The sequence below is a fragment of the Drosophila busckii genome, chromosome 3R, assembly GCF_011750605.1.
Source record: "Drosophila busckii strain San Diego stock center, stock number 13000-0081.31 chromosome 3R, ASM1175060v1, whole genome shotgun sequence".
NCBI classification, from domain to species: domain Eukaryota; kingdom Metazoa; phylum Arthropoda; class Insecta; order Diptera; family Drosophilidae; genus Drosophila; species Drosophila busckii.
Window position 1 is genome coordinate 18,552,894 of NC_046607.1, and position 20,343 is coordinate 18,573,236.

The 20,343-nt window shown below is 42.5% G+C and overlaps 2 protein-coding genes across 2 annotated transcripts; both read left to right on the plus strand.

The window, feature by feature from the left end:
• Positions 1-308: 308 nt before the first annotated feature.
• LOC108601993 (homeobox protein Hmx) lies at positions 309-7,295 on the plus strand. The gene is made up of 3 exons (XM_017989992.1): positions 309-1,154; positions 5,271-5,380; positions 6,476-7,295. The coding sequence occupies exons 1-3, from the start codon at positions 352-354 to the stop codon at positions 7,279-7,281; spliced, it is 1,719 nt and encodes a 572-aa protein (XP_017845481.1). The 5' UTR covers positions 309-351; the 3' UTR covers positions 7,282-7,295.
• LOC108601994 (probable serine/threonine-protein kinase pkgA) lies at positions 7,288-7,880 on the plus strand. The gene has a single exon (XM_017989993.1). The coding sequence runs from the start codon at positions 7,306-7,308 to the stop codon at positions 7,678-7,680; it is 375 nt and encodes a 124-aa protein (XP_017845482.1). The 5' UTR covers positions 7,288-7,305; the 3' UTR covers positions 7,681-7,880.
• Positions 7,881-20,343: the final 12,463 nt, after the last annotated feature.

Sequence of the window (20,343 nt, forward strand, 5' to 3'; positions counted from 1 at the left end):
CACACACAGACAGACAAACTCACAGCAAGGTAGAGCGAGTGAGAGCGAGAGCGTGCGTTTGGGTACGCTGGCAGCAGCAGGACTCTGACGCTTCAGTCGCTGTCGAGGACTCTGAGCCTGTTAACAGCAAGCATTTGCTTTTAAATGCGAATCGTTGATCAAACGATGCAGACGTCTCGCTTAGCCGCCGCCGCCTAAGCAACTTTACTAACAAGTACAAATCTCAGTGTGTTAAACATTTGACAACAACAACAAAACAAACTGTGTGTTCAAATATAAATATATAAACAAAAATTTAAACACAATTGTGTGTGTTGAATTAGTGCGCTTAAGTGTTCTGTGTATAACGTTATGTCTTCCTCTGAGGCTGAAGTCGATATAAGTGTGGTGTCCAGTCCGGAGCCGAGTCCGCTGGGTGCCGCCGGCATGAGCAATGGACGCGACAGTCCAGCGGCGCGCTCCATCGACGGCAACTCTTCAGCGCCTGGCACGCCCACGCGTCGCTCTACGCCCAACACAGCAGCCGGCACGCCTACGTCAGTGGCTGCTGCCGCCGCCGCCGCTGTGGCTGCCACGCATTATCACCACAGTCCCAATGGCGCTGTGCCGCCCGCCGTGTTGCATCATCACTTGCAGCATCATCTCAGCTCGCTAAGCGGCCATCCCGTTGCGCTGCATCATGCGCTGCACAGCTTTGGTCACTTGCATCCGCCGCCACATCCCGCGCTGCTGCAACATGCTGTGGCACCTGCTCATCTGGGCGATCGCTTGAGTTCGCCGCCCGCCTTAGGCGCCGTCGCGCCCAAGTCACCCGAACTGGAGCGCAATGGGGGCAACGTCAGCGCCAGCGAGGACAACTGCCTGAACAACAACAACAGCAAGACGCTGAATCACAACGGCACCTGTGCTGCTGCTGCTGCGGCAGCTGCTGCCAACTTGGGCGCCAACAGCAACGACAGCAATGCCAGCAGCAATGGCAACAAGGCCAGCACTGGCTCCAATGGTTTCACCAGCTTCTCCATCTCCAGCATTCTGAGTCGCAACGAGCCGGCGAAAAAGAATGGCGCCAATGCTTTACTAACGCCCATGCCGCAGCAACTGCCACAGCCCGGTGCCTGTGCGCCAGGACCCCAGGATGCGGCAATGCTCTCAAGGTAAGTGCGCCCAGACATAGACTAAGCAAAGTCAAAGCAAGCTGTTTATTATTGATTAGGTATTTAAAAAATGATTTAAGTCTGAAGTGCTTTTGATTATGCAGCCAGAATTAAGTTGTTAACGTTGTTAATCGGCTGCTTGCTCTATATTTAATAAGCTTGACTAAATATTTATATAAATGAAATCAAAAAGTAATTCTAATTAGGATAAAATATTCCATTATATGCCACTTGGGATTGCACTTAAGAATATTCGTTAATGAAAAAGTTAAGCACTTCATATTTGGATTAAGATTAAGCGGGATTAGCCAACGGCTTGAATTCGAGCTATTTATGCCAGATTTTTGTTTTCTGTGTAAATAACTAATGTTATGCTAGCTGATGGGCTAGATAAGCGACCCAGGAATGTCACAGGACACCTTAAGTGGCTGCTGAGATTAGCGAGAGAGAAATTGATGCTGCTTGTATCTCTTTTTTTTTTTTTGTTGTAAACAATAGTTTAGTATTCATTTTATGTAATTCAACTTGACTACAAATCGATATAAAGTTGACCCCTTGCAATAAGTGCATGCAATTTAACAAAAATATCAAATTACGCAACATTTGCAAACTGTAATTTAATTCAGCTCAGCTCAGACAGACAGACTGACAGATAGGCAGACAGTTAGTCTGACATGCAAAACTGCATGCTTTTGTTTTGTTCTTTTACTTATGAATGAATGTTGTATATTATGAATGAACCCTCAGTTGCACTGACCTACATGTATATGAATATATATAGCCATATATATGGTTATGCATACGCATAAGGCGCAAGCACAGCTGGCCAACATCAATAAGCGTTTACTCACTTGGCCCTTAAAAAAAAGAATGACATGAGTCAGTAGATCAAGTTGCCTTTGCTGCTCGATTAAGGCCAATGTGTTGAATTAAAAAAATGTTGCAACGCCACGCCGTTGCATGCCGCATAACGTGGCGTTTAGACATATGCAAAGTGGTGTCTTTTTTATTTTGCCTTAATAATGATCATTTTCATTTAATTTACGCATGCGCTCACCACGCTGATATTATCGATAATGCAGTCCGCAAGGGTCGCGTGCTACTTACCCCAAATTAAGCGCTGGCCAGCTCGTGTCGACTCCTGCTGGCTTTGGCGCTTACAGCTGACGTGTGGCTGGCGATGTGACAAGCTTATCAGTTGATCATCGCAATAGTCCAGGCCACTAACTAAATGATCCGGCAACAATGTTGACTGATCATTTAATGCTTAAAGCCACTTTCACCTGGGACTAAAACGTATTTTGACTTTGAGGCATATTTTAATTAGTAAGCAGCTACTGTTCTCTCACTCTCTCTCTCTCTAGTGCGCTCTCGCCTTTGCGGTTTAATTATAATGCAGGCAAGTACAGCTAAGTGTAACTCGATACGCTTGTGAGTGCGTCCAGCCAACGCTCAAAAGGGTGCTGCAGGGACAGGAAGCGTCTATTGTGCGCTCTCTCTCTATGGTTAGAATACACGCTTGACAATATAATTATATATTGTTGTAATTACAAACAAATGTAATGCGCCGTTTATCAAACTCATCGCATCTTTCAATCTCTTCACCCAAAGGGATTAACTTGCATTGCGTCATTTAATGCCCGCGCATTGTCTTTGATTGCAGATATATATCTGTTATATATAACCGCAGCATTGTTAGCATTTCTATCTTTGACTTTTTTAGTTACTGTGTGGCTTCCATACACGCGCGCGCTCGCGCGTCCTTGCGACTTCCTGTGGCGCAGCCAAAAACTAATTTTGTGCCATGTAGCAAATGTCACCATTTTTCAAGTGGCTTAAGCTGCTCTATACACAATATATACTTTCATATATCCAGGCTTGCCTAATCCCGTTTAATGACAAAAGCAAAGCCAAGCTTCGCTTCAGTTACAGCCCATTGAACTGTTCAATATTTTGGCTACTTTGCGGTTCGGGTCGAGTGCGTTTCAATGCCCGCACACACTATTGTCACCCGTTCAGTTCGATACATATATGTATATATATGGTATGCATATATTTTGGGCCTACATGAAGCCAATTAGCGTGTGCAAATTATTTATACATGAACGATTTCTAAGCGGTTTAGTGCCCTGCGGCTCATGCGCATACAAATTTATTTATTTAAATTAATTTTTCGTGTGTGACAATTGTCGCATATTGAGCTGATTTCATTTCACATTAGAGGGTTTCACTTAAGTGCTTGACTCCGCTCTAAACTGCGGGCAGACTCATTTAATTTGCTAACCCTTGTCTAAGATTTTTTTTAAGAACATCAAAGCCAAAGTCTCAAACATGAAACAAACCCCAGTCCAGGTCCAAGTACTTGGCGCTCTATTCATGTTGCTGCCATGTTCAACAACTCAATTGCTTTCTTTATTTATGCTGCAGTCTATTCTATGGCGCTCAGCAAGAATTATGACAGTTGGCTCAAAAGGAAGCCTGCAAAGCAAAGCAGCGCAAACAATTCATTAAACAAGAAATTAGAGTCCATGCATCAAGTTGAGCTAGGCAAGCGACCATTTAGTTGGGGGTAGGGGTGGTTGGGGCTCGGCTCGCTTGAGGGGCTGAATTTAAAACATGGTCATCCACTTCCGCCGCAGAGTGACACCAATGAAAATTGCGGCTCGCTTCGCAGTCGCTGCGGCTTGCCTTGGGGCTAGGAATTGTTGTATTTATTTCATTGCTCAACGGAAGCCAACAGGCCTCAGCGACTTTGATTTGTATAATTAGTAAAGCAAATAGCTACAAGCTGTTTGCAATTCTTTGGGTCTGCTACTGCTGCTGCTGCTTGGGTTGACAGCTTTCAACGAAAATTAGCGCAGTAATTGAGGTAATTTTTTTTTGTTTTTTTTGGTTTTTCTTGTTGTTGCTTTTGTTGGTAATTTGAGGCTGCTTGGTTTGTTGGCTGGCCTCTGGGCAAAGCGGCTTTCTCTCAATTGACGTTGTAAACATGAAGCCCATTAGAAGTGATTTGAGCTGTGCCAAGTCAGTTAGTCAGTTTAGTTTAGTGGGGGGAAGCCTTTGAAGCGACGACGAGCAGCTCATAAATGCTGAAAGAAAAAGGTTTAATTGAAAAACACATTACTTAGCAAAGAAAACGACGAGCAAAGCGTGGAGAGCGTGAGAGAGAGTGAGCGCCAACTATTGATTTCCACACCTTGGCACCTTGGCCACGAGTGAAAGAGGTCAACTAAATGTTAATGTCACACACACACACACACACGGACGCTGCTGCTTTGTCTGTCTGTCTGAGGGTGGCTTGGGGAGTTGCTTGCCAAGAAATCACAGTCACGGGTCACTTGCAAGCAAAAAAAGGCAAGCGAAAGGGGTTTGGTGACAATGCAAACTTGGCAACAATCGCCGCTGGGCTGGGGTCGCTGTGTTGACCGCCAATGGGCATTTTAGACTGCTGAGAATGCAATGTCTGTGGCGTTAAGCAGCTAAAGTTCATTGAGTGCGTGGGAAGCTTAAGCAACTCTTGTATACACTGCTTTCAATAAATCAATCAAATTGAACTGCTGCAGTTGCTGCTGGTGGTAGCAGCAAAGCTCTTAAGTGGCAAACAACAAAGCTTAGCTGGGCGGTCTCTCTCCATTTGGAGGCAGGCAGCACAAAGACAGCCAAACACATTAGCTGCTTGAGTAATTTGACTTGAAAACTTTGATTTAGCACAATTAACCTCACTCCAAGCCAAAGGGCAAGAAACCAACCCCGAAAAACAAACCCAACCACCCACACAGACTTTGCTGCTTCTTTGGCAAAGTTTGCAACGCGGCGCTGATATAAATAAATAAATATATATAAATAAATATATAAAAGATGCTTTTAAGCAAGAGCTAACAAGTTTATATAAACAGCGTTAGCTATTTATATAATAAACATAAGCATGTGTGTGTGGGGGTTGCTTAGCATCTTCCAATGTGTATGTGTGTGTGTTTGTGTGTGTGGGAGGCAGGCACTCAATTTACTTTGCAACTTTTCTGTGCTAAATGCTTAATGGCTTAGCCTCGACTCTTGATTAAATTGCTGCATAATTTATGACAATTTGACTAAACTCCAAGCTTATTTATTTTACAGATTGGGCTTCATCTCGCAGTGGGGCGCTCTGGCGGGACGCTATGCAGCGCTTTGTCCACCTGGCTGGCCCTGGGCACCGCAGCGAATGCCATTCCACAGTCCGACGCATGGTAAGCGCATTTTTGTGATTAAAATTTTAAGCAAGCCAAGCACAAATTCCACATACAAAGAATTTCGTTGGTGCTGCGCATTCTTTAAATGCAAAGCATTAAACGATGACGCGACTGTGAATGCGCCTAATGCGCACAAGAATTTGTGCAACACACACAGACAGACGTACAAAGTGCGCCCCAAAGCAGGCAACACATTGAACACACACACATACACACTTATGCACATAGCCTGCATTAATTGCCATTTTCAATTAATGGCAATTTGTAATCAAGTATCGTGTTACGAGCAGCAGCTGTAGTCGTAGCGGTGGGGAATGTACAAAGCGTTTGGCTTGTTATTTACCTTTGTATTGCGTATTAAGTGCAATAGAAGACGCCGTTGCAACTGCCAACTGGCAACTGGACTAAAGCCTCCCCACTTGATTGGCCCTGTGGCATTAAGAACCCATTCGCAATTACATTTGCTCATGTAAATTGGCCTTAAGTTTTGCGCCCTGGAATTTAGCTGTTGCCAGCAAATAGTTTGCATTAAGCTGCCCCGACTTAGCAATAGGCGTATTATAGTCGAGGGGCGGGGTGGGTGTTCAATTTCTCGTTCTAAGCTAAGCAGGCAATTTAAACTTTCTTTTCGCAAATGAGATTCAAACTAAAAGCTCAATAAAAGTCAAATTGCTCAACGGACTGACAGCCATTTTAAATGGTAATTTAACACACACACACACGCACGCACACATGCACAGTTAAGAAAATATGCAAGGGCAACGCTCTCTGCGTCTGCGCTTGCTATAAGAGAAAAACTAAAAATAAAAACAGCACAAGCAATGAAAATATAAAAATGGAACAAGACACAAGACGATGAAGGCAACTGTGAGGTTAAGTGTTGCAGCTTAAATCTGTGCAAAGCACACACACACACACACAGAGACAAACAACCCCTAACGCACACACAGACAGACACACACACAGATGAACTCACACCAAGCCTTTTAAATCAACTAATAACATTTGCTTGCTCTTGCTCTCAGTCATGCGCTCTCTTACTTACACGCTCTCCCTCTCTCTCTCTTTCGCTCTCTTTTGTGCGCTTTGCAGACAGTTCCTCCACAAACACCACGGAAAATCCGCCATCGCCCACATCGCTAAGTCCCAGCAACAACAACAACAACAATAACAACAACCAAAGCACTGCCAATGCCAACAGCAATGCGGGCAATGGCCAGCAAAGTAAATCGCCACCACCCATTGGGTCGCTGCACCACAGCACACCACATCAGCAGGCAGCGTTATACCAGCAGCAACAGCATCCACAACATGCACAGCATCCACATCAGCCCAGCACGCCCACGAGCAGCGCTCATCATGCACATCATTTAACTGGCGCCGGCTCCTACATGCTGCCGACCAGCTCCAATGAATCAGACGATGAGGGCGATGAAATCATTGAGGAGGACGACGGCACCGACGGCCCCTCGGACAGCAGCTCGCCGCATGGCGACGGCAGCAACTCCAAGCGCAAAAAGAAAACACGCACAGTTTTCTCTCGCGCCCAAGTTTTCCAGCTGGAGTCGACGTTCGATCTGAAGCGCTATCTCAGCAGCTCGGAGCGCGCCGGTCTGGCCGCCTCGCTGCGTTTGACTGAGACGCAAGTGAAGATCTGGTTCCAGAATCGCCGCAACAAATGGAAGCGCCAGCTGGCCGCCGAGCTGGAGGCAGCCAACATGGCCAACATGGCGCATGCTGCGCAGCGTCTGGTGCGTGTGCCCGTGCTCTATCATGATGGCACTACGGCGGGCTTTGTGCCACCGCCGCCACCGCATCATCATCCCATGCAGTACTATGCGGCAGCCGCCGCACGCAACACCAGCCCACCACGCCCGCCGCTGTCGTCGCTGGTATAGAACGTGGGTTGCTTGGCGGCGCCCATGACGCTGCTGAAGCCGCCACCGCCCATGCTGCAAATGCCCACGCGTACACCTGCGCCGCCGCCGCCGCTGCCGCTAATGCAGCTGCGACGCTGCTCGCTAGACATGGACTCAGATGCTGAGGAGCAGCTGCCCTGCGCTCCAGAGGAGCACATTGACGTCGAAGCCGATGAAGAGGAGCAGGAGTCTGAACTGCAGCTGGCGCACAGCAGCGCCAGTTCAACGCCCAACACAGCGACTGCATCCAACGATTGCTACGAGCTGCGCGCAAAGTCCAGCAGCAACCACAACAATGCTTGCCTGGAAGAGAAATCAATAAGCCAGCAACAGCAGCAACAACATCAGCAGCAGCAGCAACAAGCGCACAGCTACTGAACGTTGGGCGTGCCACTCCCATTCCCACTCCCAGTTGTGTTGTAAATTTGTATTGAATAGTTTTTGCCAAAGGATCAGGCGGCTAAGTGCACATCAATTGGTTTCAATGCTGCGCTAACAAAGCGCCCACCAAACTCTGTAGACGAGTCTCTGCACACATAATCAATAAAAAATAAAAAACGAAGCGCAGAAGATAAACGAAACGCTGTAAAGTTTTTACATATAAAATAGTTTGTTCCTAAAGCTTTTGTACATAACTTGTCTATATCAAATCAAGCGCAGCTTCTGCTCACTCTCTCCTACTGTCTCTCTTTCTCTTTCTACACTCTCTCTTAATGCCGCTTGCTCAATCATTTTTAAGCTGCAATCAACTTTGAGTTAAGCTGCCTCTTGTAAATATGCGTTTAATTTAGCTTACATAATATTTGCATTAACTTTCGATTGCTGGTCAAGTTGTAGGTTAATCCACTCCCCATGCGCTCATGTTGGGTTTCTGCAAAAAATAAATAATAATAATATATACACTTAAGCTCATATTAATATAGCTTTAACTATAAGTATGTATTGTATTGTATTTATGCGCAATGTTTACCATATAACTAGTTAAATTATAACTTTAACAACTCAAGCTAATTAAACCAAAAAAACACAAATAATAATTGCCTATATATAAACAGAGAAAAAGAAATTAAAATTGATTGATAAATAAAAATGAATATTATGTAATTATGTAAAAAGCATAGTGTGTTTTTCTTTGGAAATAATAATTCATGTTGCTGTTGCTGTTGCTGTTGGCAATTGCTGCCGCGTTTTAAGCTACCAGTTATTGCTGCACTTTGTTTGTTATTTAGTCACAGCGCACGTGTCGATTGCATGGCTATATATATAGCCTATATATGTATAAATATTTGCATGCGCAGCAGCTGTAAATTGTGTGGCAATAAAAATGCATAAAATGCTTTCGGTTATTGCGGCAGCAGCAGCAACAAACAAACGTTTTAATAACCAAAAGTGCTGCAAGCGTTATGCTATGCATATCGTCTATATTTATATATATATATCGTAACATAAGTGCAAACACAATAGCAACACTAGCTATGCTATTATAGCCAGGCAATTGTCTAAAGTGTTGCATTTCACACGCAAATGCAAATGTGTCAGTTTACTTCGGCTGTGTTTATGGGCATTAAATAATTTCTAGCAATTAAGCTGCTCTATGACTTAAGCCTTAAGCTTTAACTAAACGTTAAGCAGCACAGCTCAGCAATAGCTTAGCTTGCTTTTATAATCAAAATACTTGCTGCACTTACATATTTAATTTAATTTTTTTTCGGGCTTGTATTTTGTATGGATGCAGTCAAGTGCTTGAGCATTTTATTTAAGCGCATGAATGGATTTTCAGCTGCCTTAGTAGCCTTTTTTTGTAGTCTGTTGTGCACCCTCCAAAAAAAAAGCACGAGCTATTGCAATTCATTTCATAAAATGCTTGAGAACTGTAGGAAAAAATTATGAAAATTGCCAGTGGCCTAACTGAGAGAGTTTTGGGGGGCAGACGGCAAATATTTTGAAAGCTTTCGTTTTGACTGCGCTTTATTATAATTGGAGTTTTTGTGAGTTTTCTTTTATATAGCCGTAGCATAGAGATTTTTGTTACTTTTTTTTTGCGCCAGAGACCACATTTGCTCATATGTAAAGTGAATTGTCTAAATGGCTGTGCGGGCTTAGTTGTTAGAGTATTAAAGTAAAAGTAGTTAAGCTATAGCAAATAGTTTGGCATTGCAAAATAATAATAACTATTATACATAGACTTAACAACTAAATTAATGCTTATATAAATTTTATATTTTACGCATTGTAATCAACTTTGTTAATAGCAGTTGCTCTATTCGGATCGAGACAGACACATGTCTATGCTGTATTCAGTTTTTTGGTAATGGCGCTGCCTGTAGCGCAAATTGTTGTAAGTAGCAAATGGTAGAGCAAGCAGCTCGGCTTTTATTTTTTGGGTTATGGCCTGGGCTAAGGGTGCGCTGCTTTTTTGCCTGCAGTAATTTCTTAATTAGCTTCCAAACACAATGTGCTTATATATAACGCGCATGTATATAAACGTATATATATGTGTGTGTGTATGTTGAGCACTTTGAGCAACTTTTTTGGCTGTTTTTTGTTTTTTTGTGGAATCTCTGAAAGCACCAAACGAGGCAGGTACTTATTTTAATTGCAGCCTCTTTGGGGCCTGAAGTGCAGCAGCTTAGCGCAAAATTGTGCATTGTTTTCTTTATTTATTTTTTTTTGGGCGGCTTATACATATGTACGTATATTAAATTGTTGAGTGGCAGCACAAATGGCATACGAAATGTGCTCTGCCATAATCAAAGCCACTGCTATTTTTTGCTTTTTTTGTGGTGTTGCTGCTATTATGTTTATCTATTTGGCTTGACAGTTCAATTAAGCACAATAGCCACATATCAGTTAAATTACGCTTAAAAAAAAAGAGAGCAGCGAATTTACTTTTTTCGCAACTGCTGCTGTTGCTTTGAGTTGAGTGGCCATTATGCCTGTCGCTCTTTGTATTTTATTATCCATTTAGCACATTTATTTTTATTTCGCGTTTTGTTGCCTGCCTGCCAGCCTGACTGCCTCGCTGTATGTTTGTCCTGCCGTCTGCGCATTATCCTTGTCATTATGTACATTGGTCAGAGTCTGCAACAACAACAAGCAGAACAACAACATTGCCAATTTTTAGCGTTGCGTCCTTTTTTATGGCTGGACTCGTTTTTAGGGCTTTTTACTGCGTACGTACTTTATTTTTTAGCAGTTGGCTGGTGCTTTGTTTTTAGTGCGTAGGGCGCGTGTGGTTTGCTGTCTATATTGGGGGTTGCTCAAACAATTGCCGTTGCCGCTGTACTTATTGTTATTAGCTATAATAGACTCATCAGCCTCGCATTGTGGTTGTTGCAAATGTCTCTGTGTGTGTGTGATAGTTGTAGGTGCATTAATCAAATTGCAATTGTTGCTGCTTGACCGCTTGGCATAAAGTCTTTTTTATGGTTTCTGCGGTTGTTTATTATAACTCAAATGGCTTGTTGTTCTTTTTTATATTTTATGCGTAGGTTTAACATGTAGTTTATACGCAGTTGTAACTATTTTATATAATAGTTGGTTGGCTACAAATAATAGACAATTTTCTATGGAAATATTCAACAATCAAAAGCTGTAACTTAACGAATTTGCATGCGATTTTTGAGTTTTATATCTATTTTTCATATTCTGGCTACAAATGCAATGTTAAATTTCAAAATGTAATGTAATAATGCAACTTTGTTTTTAGTTTCAATATGAGCGTAAAACGGCAAACAATGCAGAAATCGGTTAATTGTTGGCCAAGTTATGACTAAAAGCCTCGTGCTGCCGACTAAATTTTGTTTTAATTTTAAGCTTTGAAAAGCTGCAGTTCGGCGAAATTTTATTGGATTTGTTTGTTTTATACACCGTTATGTTCAGTAGAAAACATTTAATACGAGCATAAATACTTAATAGGAATACATTAGATTTTGCCAAGTTATGAACAAAAAAGTAGATTGTAAATAAACCAAAAATGTGATGCTGCCCCTTGCTTAAATTTCAAAAATGCAAAAAATTTTAATAATGGCAAAATCCAAAATGTATTGATGCAAATTTGTTTTTAGCAGAAATACAACAATAAAGCTGCTAAACGTTTAAGAATCGGTGATGACCAGAAGGAAATAAAAATTTATCTAAATCTTTTTGAAAATTTCTTCGAATGATGATGCTATCTTTATAATTTAAAATTTCTGCGTATCCTTTTAAGTAGTCTAATGCGCCGCGTCTAATCTGTCACACACTCTCGCGGCTCACACACATATTGGGCTAATCAAATTGCAGCTCATTACGCAACATATTGTTGTAAATTAATGCAATAACACAAACAATGCACTAAACAGTGGGCAAACAAACAGTGCACTCGAATTACGAATATGAGTACACAATGGCTGGAGAGCAATTACACTTAACACCAAACAGAGAGCATTTGTTCGGAAAATCGTGAAGTCTCCAGTGCGAATGCTTGAGCTAAAGATCAAGTCCATTGGGCTAATTAAATGAGCGCAGAGCACTCAAATTACTTTTAGCCGCGTTGAATGCGAATGCGGAATGCGAGTTTAAAGCAGGAAGCTTCCTGTTTGTTAGGCGTCAATTGTCACACACCCAGAGAGAGTGAGAGCGAGAGCGAGAGCGAGAGGAAGGACTACCCAGTAAATTCGAATCCAATTGAATAACAATAAAAATGCACTCGTTTGAGGTGCGTGGAGTTCTGGTTGCAAAATGTTATTTGATGCTCAACCCATTGTTCGGTGTGTACCTACAAATTATGTAGGCAATGGGTAAAAACAGGAAGTCAACAATACACTATGCGCCAGGACATGCACACAGGATATACACATTGCAAGCTGTTGTAAAACGCTTTGACTGCCATCGTCGTCATCATCATCACCAGCAACAGCAGCAGCAGCAACAACTACGCAACGCTTTCAAATCGCTCTGCACTGCAGTTTGTCGCTGATTGCTGCTGCCCCTTTAAGCCTCTCCCGCTGCGCTTGTTGTTGTTGCTGCCGCTGCTGTTGCTGCTGCTGTGTAATTTAATGTCATTTAGCCTCGGGCGTAAAATACCATACACATAGGACCCTTTTTATTGTGTCAATGTAATCACAGAAAGTTTCCACGGTAAGCTCTACGCTGTGTTTGTGTCTGTTGCAGTTGCTGCTGCTGCACAAGAGACAGCAGCAACATTGCTAAACATCAAATGCAAGGATATTTCAAAATTGCAAAAATATGCTGCAAACAATATTTGATAAAACTAACAAGAGAGCTGCTAGATTAAATTTAAAAATCTTTTATTTTACCTTCAGTTTTGGATTTGGTTTACAATTTAAATTCATTAAAAAAATTTAGTAAGCGTAAATTGCAGAAACTTTATTCTTCAAAATATTTTGTATACTAACAGTTATAATTATGATTATTTACAGTTGTATATGCACGACAATAAGTTCATTATTGGAATACAATCTGAGCTGAAAGGCACAACCCACTCGTTGATGCCTTGACAACCACTGAAAGGGCTTCATTACTTTGCTACCCCAAATGCCCGAAGCTGCAGTTTTGCAGTCACAGGTTCGGGCTGACCGGCAGCTGAGACCCAGTTGGGTGTCATGTGAACAAAATCATTTTAATTGCAAAAAATTGAACAAAGTTTTGTTGCGCAGCAGTCAGTGATTACAAACTGTATGTGTGCGTGTGTGTGTGTGTGTTTGTTTATTTGTTGATGCGTTTGGTTAACAGCAAGTGGGTATCATAGCAGCGTGGTAATGGCGACCCCACGGTGCAGGCAGCAATTCATATAAAGAAGCATATTTATATAAAACTGCCGCAAGCGTGGATTTTGATAAACGCCCAGTCACAAAGCGCGAATCAGCGCGACAAATAAAAAGCCTAAATAGGGGACCGTTAATGGTGTGAAAATTACAGGTTACGCAACATGCAGAGCAGTTTTCGGAAATTGACTTTTGTTAAGGGTTAAGGGCGCAGGGCTAGAGGGCGAGGTGTAAGGGTAGCTTAAATATTTTTGTATAATTTGCATTGAGTTGAGTGCGTAATTGAAGATTATATAACTTCAATATATTGACAGTTGAATTGATGCAAAAAATGTGATTAAAACATATTCCCTGTTGACTATTGTTGTTGGCAGTTTAACATAATTTATTATAAAATGCAAAACACTTGAGCTATGTGAATGCCACAACACAATAAGCTGAGCTGGCTCTATCGGCAAGTAAAAATCTTTGCGGTTTAAAATTACCAATTTTCCAAAGCATAAATTGGCATTTAACCAATTGCAGACTGTGCCAAGCACAGCGAGCGCATCTCCCCAAGCGTCGAACCCAGAAATCAGAATCAGAAATCAGTGTTACGAACCCAACAAGCAACCCACTTATCATATTAAACCCAACACACACACACACACACACAGATACAGGAAACTCAAACCCATAGAGCATTTAGCAGGCACTGAAGAGCAGCAGACACACTCCCTTAAAGCTGCTGGGGTGGGTGGCTGCCAAATACAACCCAATTACAGTCAAGGCAAGGCACTCCGCACTCCACTCCACAACCAAGTCAGTCAAAACAAAATCAAGATAAAAGCGAAATTCAATCTGTCAAAAATAGATTACAGACCAATTATGTGCTCTTTAAGCGAAACCCACGTTTCAATGGCAGGGTGGCTTTTTTTTCTGCTTCTTCTGGTACTTGCTTTCTTCTCTTCTACTCGCCTCCACATTGTTTCAAAGCAGTCCAGCCAGCCAGCCATCAGGCACAATTTTTGCTGCGCTACAACTTTGACTACTGACTGTTTGTTGTTTTTAGGGTCTGCGGCATGTAATTGCGCCCGCTGTGCAGGGAGGGGGGGTTTGGCATGGACTGGGGTTGGCTTGAGGCAACAGCAATAATAAACAGCAGCAGCGAGAGTTCATTTAATCGACACCAGCGCTCGAAGATGAGTCGGCAAACTATGGCATTTGATGGCAACACAAGTTGGTCTTATCATCCCAAATGAATAATGACAAGCTATTAGCAAGCTAACTCAAAGAAAAAGGTGGGGTGTGTTTTATGTAGTAAAGATTTTGGCAGCAACTATGGAATTATGTATAAGGTGCAAATGCTTATATAAATGCTAAAAATATCAAAGCATTTCAACAACTCACTAAAGATTTTATTAAATCAACAATTATACAATTAAACTATTTCAATTAACTGGCGTTAATCCCTTTAGCTCTGCAACTGACTGAATCTAAGCCCACACAAGTTAAACAAATATGAACATAACAAACTAATCTACGATTTTGCATTTAGTGTTATCAGCATAAAAAACTTACTCATACTCAAGCTAAAGTTTTATTCAGCATTGAACGAGTGTCAAGAGGGGGACGAGGGTGCGTCATTTGGATTGCAAGAGCGACCGCATTTCAGGCAGTTCAACTCGTTTCGTTACGTAGCCTGTGCTCGGAGCACGGGTGTACGTAGTACCGGTTCAATTCCCATTCAATGCATGACATTCTTTGTGTGTGTAAAGTACCATTTAAGGGTGATAATCGTTCGCCATTTGAGGGTGCAAAATGGAAAAATCATTGAAAGCAAAGCAAAAGAGAAAACAGACGGGACGGGAGACGGACGAGCCAAGATTAAAAGTGCATTTAATAATAGAGTTGCGCTTTCGATGGTGCTGGGTGGTGGTGGTGGTGGTGCTTCGGGGAATACACGACATTGAACGAAGTGAGCCTTAGAGCCAGAGCTTAGAGTGGATTATAATGAACATCAAGTTTAAGTAAATATCTCAATAGAGAATTGGGGGGGCCACCCGCCAGCCGCTGCTACTGCGAATAAAAAATAAAACCTAATGATTTAGAATCATTTGATTGCGTGGGCGGTTTATTGCTGCCAGAGCCACCCCCAAGCTGCCAGTTAGCGACATATGTTGTAACATCCTGAGGCGAGTCCTGTCAGCCAGCCAGTCAGCCTGCCAGCCGGCTTGGCTGACTTATGTCGCTGTTACGTGTAAACTTGTGATAATTCCTGTGGTTGCCAGCAGCAGCAGCAGAGCAATAAATTTAATTTTAAAGTGCAAAGCGACAAGCAAGGGTCGTCTGCGCATATATGTGTCTGTGTGCTCAATTAATTAGCCATAGCTGATAACTTACTCTTCGATTGATTTGGCAGTAGCTGAGCTGTTGATTGCATATGGCTTTCTATTATTGCTGTTGCATTAATTAATTAATGACTGCGGACTGCAGGTTTGCCGATTAGCTTGTGCCCATTAACTGTAATGCGATAGCCCATTGACTGCTACCTAGACAAGATGCGCAGCTGCCTAAGCTTCGACTCCCACCTCAGCAACAGATACAAAGCAAAGCTCACATTCGTATAAATGACATTTTGATTTTGCGCACTTTTTGATTGATGACAGGCAAGAGTCTTTGGCATTATAATAAATAAAAGCTATCAAAGGCGCGTTTTTATGTTCGATTGCTAGGCCAGGCATGCGCCTGAAATTCAAAAGATATTTTTGCGCGCCTTTTGGCGCACGGCTCGAACAAAGGCGCACACAAAGGCAAAGAACATAAAAAAAAGGCACAGCTGGGCTAAAGCTTTGGCTTGGCATTCAATTGTTAGAGCGCTTCAATGAAGCAGCAGCCAAATGCAAATTTTTCATCAGTACGGTGTGCTGCTCGCTGCTGCTGCTTTGATTGTTGTGCGTTAAACAAAAGACATGTCAAGGCGTCACACACACACACACACGCACACGTGTGTGGGCTGTGTGCCTGTGCGCTTTTTACTCTAATGAAATGGCCTGTGCTGTTGCCAGCAGCAAGGACAACAGCTTGAGCTTGAGCACTTGCCAAGCCGTGCGGCAACGCCAAGGTGTTTAGGCTGCCACTTTTCGCTGTCATTAAGTAAATAGAATGAGTGGCGACGCCTAGTTAAGGCCAATGTGCATCAGCATCCTCGGCCTGTCTGTAAGTGATTAAAACGCCGCAGCAAGTGCAGCTCCCTATGTCCCAGTTGCCATTTTTCGCGCTAAAGCAACTGAAAAACCACTTTGGCCAAATTGACAACAGCAGGAAGTCCGCGTAACAACATTTCGCAGACATACAGACAGACGAGCGCTGAAGCGACAGCGCGTTCTAAGGCAGACAGGAAGCCTACCTAGTCCACCAGTCCACACGCGTTTAAAACCGCGCAAATGCGAGTGCGAATTCTTCACTTCAATGCGCGCTATTGTGTTGATATTTGTTTGCCTGGGAATCCATTAAAAAAAAATGCGCAAAGTTAACAGGCCTGCTAGCCCAGCGGCGCTATAAACAATGCACTTGCCACATAATAGCAAAAACGACAAGAGCAAAAAAAAATTAAGGTAAGCAACTGTTTGTGGATTCAACTGCAAACACAGAAAAAAAAAAGAACAAGCAAACAAGCTGAACAATTTTAACTGCAGTAGACTTTAAAATACACTTTGAGCGGCTATAAAAAAAAATGAAACATGTAGTCGAGCTGAAATCATTGAGATCTGTGCGCAATCTAACGCTGCGTATACTTAATTTCAAATGATAATAGTAACAACTATATAGTAAATTTTTATATTATTAGCGCTTGCTGTTGGCGCTGCTGTTAGTTCTATTCGTGCAGTAGACATGGGCATGCTATTTGACAATCTAACGCTGCGTATACGTAATTTCAAATAGTAGCAACTACGCATCAAATTGAATGTCATTAGCGGTTTATTTGCTCAGAGTCTGATTAGCAGCTGCCAGCTACTGCTTGTTGCATATTCTTGCACAACTTTGAGCTACCCACACTCTAAAAATAACAAAGTGCATAAGCAGTGTAGAATGTTGATTGCGTGGCTTGAATTGTTAAACAATTTGTAGCAATTTGTTGTTGTATATTTCTATAATTGGTAAACTTATAAATAGCTATACACTGTTACTAACTTGCTTTAATTAGTCTTGCATATCGCAAGCAGCTTTAATGCTTAGCGCTTCGCTTTTTTATGAGCTGCACCTGAGCTGTGCCGTTAGGCACATGTTTCAATTAATCAGCGCAAAGAGTAACGTTGCTTGAAAAAAGAAACAGGTTACACGATTTTTCGCTTTTGGCTTGTTGTAAGCCGACACGTTGGCAAGAGGGGTTTATAGCTCTTCTTTTTTTTTTTGGGCCATTGCTTAGATTTAGATGCGATGGCATCGCTGCTACTGCTACTGCAATGCGCCAATGCTTATAGCTGGTAACCATGTTTTGGGTTTTTTTTGCCAACTTACTTTCGTCAATGGCATTTTGCCATTTTTCAAAATTTCCGCTGACATTTGGGCGCACAAAAGCAACAACAACGAACGAAAAAAGAAGCAAATTTTTAGACATAATACATAGCACATGGCTGCCCCGCAGAGAGTGTGTGGTTGGGTGGCAATGGCTTTGATTTATGTATGTAAGCTTGCCAACTGCATAGAGAGATGTGCCTGGCTCGTTCATTCCAATACACGAGAGTCGACAGTGGTGAGCAGAGGCCTAAGCAAAGCAAGCCCCGCATGCCTTTTTTGGTTAGACGTCAAATTCGGTACATGTAACAAGATGATAAAGCAGCTGTGATAAAGTCAGCACCCAACGAAAAAAAAAAAAAAAGAATAAAAAAAGGAGCAGCAAGAATTTTTAGTAAATTTCAGTGGTTTTGTGCCTTGACTGCATACAATATTCATTTGGCTGCTGCTGCTGCTGCTGCTGCTGGTTCGTTGACATGCATGAAAACCATATATGCTACCTTTATTTATTCGCCTTTTTTGTTAGATTTGTTGCCTCTTTTTTTGGGGGGGAGCCACTGTCTGTGTGTGCGCTTGACAAACCAATAATAATCTGTATTCATGGCTTCTAGGCATTACTATGCATGCGCTGGCGATTGATATGCAATTTTTAATGAAATTTTATCTTTGCATAGATATAGATATAGCATATAGTATATGCTGTTGCTGTTTGGACTTTGTTAATTTTAATTAGAACACAGATGGCAACCGTTGCGTTGCACACAGGATTGATTTCTAAAAGTACAACATGCACTCTCTAAACATTTTTTTGCCTGCCTGCATTTCTCATAGCTTAGTCCTGTCTGCGGTCACCTGCGCATCAAGTGATCCATTAAGAGCTTAAAACCAAACAACTACACCCATTAGCTGTAACCTCTGTCTCGCTATATAATCAACGGCTTTTTGACGCACGGTTTGTCAAACAATTGCCAGCGAGGGCGTGTCCCGGTCCTTGCTGCATGCAATTTGTAGCTGCTTGCCTAGTGGTTTGAGTGGTTGCTACGAGTGCTGTGCATGCGCCCACAAGCGTGTGATAATTATGTTGCTGTTGTTGCTGCCGCATGCGCGGCACGTGCAGCAAACCCAAACAGGACTCATTGCTACAAGTATCCATATCCGTTTTGTTTGCTAAACATGCACAATATGTTTACCAAATATGTTTCAGCTCGCGCTGAAGTGGCCCTCGACTGAAGAGCACTCAACGTAGGGTATACACAGGTAAGTGCGCAAGTCTCTTTGCGTTTCTGCTTGTTAATTGCATTAATGTGCGTAATTTATAATCAAGTGCGCGCAAGAATTCAAGAGCTGTGCGAACCTTTTGCCGCCACGCCGCGCCGTTGTAATCATTACAGCAACAGCAGCAATAATGCTAAAAGTGCCAAACAGAGACTCGTAAATTTGCTGCCTCCCCAAACAACAGAAACAAGCAAAGTCGGCGCTACATTATATCCATTCCAATTCGCCGTTTGGCTTGGCTAAAGACCCCGCCTAATAGCACAACGACGACGACGACGACGACGACGCCATATTGTGCCCCAGGGAGCACACAATTTCAATAAATATTTCACTGCATTAGCCGCAAGGCTGTGGCACATCATTGGAGTCCAGGCCGGGCCATTGGCTATGTGGGTGTGGCTCGCTCTCTGATTGTGGCAGCAAATCCACACGCAAATTGCTTTTTTCTTTCGGTTAGCATTAAATGTTTTGGCCCATTAACATTTTTGTGTATTTCCATTAGGCGCTTGGCTTAAAGTTGCTGCGTCTACGACTTTGACTTTGAGTCTATTGAGGCTACAAATCGAAAGCAATTCTGCAACAACAATGCCACAATAGTCGAATGCTGTCAAGTCGAAGACATAAGCAACAAGCCACACTAGTGCAGCACCAGCAGCAGCAGCAGCTCTAACAATAAAGTCACCTTTGATTGCCTTGTTAGCAGCAACAGTTGCTGCTGCTGTGGCTGTTGCTGCTGCTGCTGCTGCTGCTGCATCGTTTTCTATGCGTTTCTGCTAACTAACACTAAACGCAGTGCAGCAGACAAACCCTATGCTGAACGCTTTCCTTCATTTTCTGACAATAAATTTTCATTTTCTTGGCAAATCGTTTTGTTGTTGGAGCTGCTGCTGCTGCTGTTGCACTTGCTCCTTGATGGCTTTGGCTTTGCATTGCTGGTGTCGATTGCCTCTTTGCACATATGCCCGCATTTTTGCACCACAACAATTTGGCAGGCAACGCTCATTGTCTTTGCCACAGAGTCAGCCACAGCAGCTTCAGCTACAGCCGCATTTGCAGTTTGCAATTGCTCACAAGTTATCCCAAGTGGAAATTGTTCTGTTGTTCTATGTGTGTTGCTGCTGAGTGAAACAGGGCTGGCAAATCGCAATAAAAACAAAAGTGATTGTCAAGTGAATGCGCTTATACCACACACAAACACACACACACATACAGACACATAATATGCAATTCATCATGTGCGCTCTTCTGCGTAATTCAGCGTGATTAAAATTGTTATTCATCTGCGTATGATTGATGGCTGCTTACAGTCGTAATCGTTTATATATATATGCAGTCTCTTGTCGATTTAAAGCTGTTATATTTTAAAAGCTTAACAATTTGTGCAAGTGACTTTCCTCAACGGAAATTGTAGTTTGTTTCACGCTTATTAAATGGCTAACAGAGTTGTACAGGAAGCGGCCAAACACGCAAATATTTTTTTACGTGGTCAGCAAGGACGAGT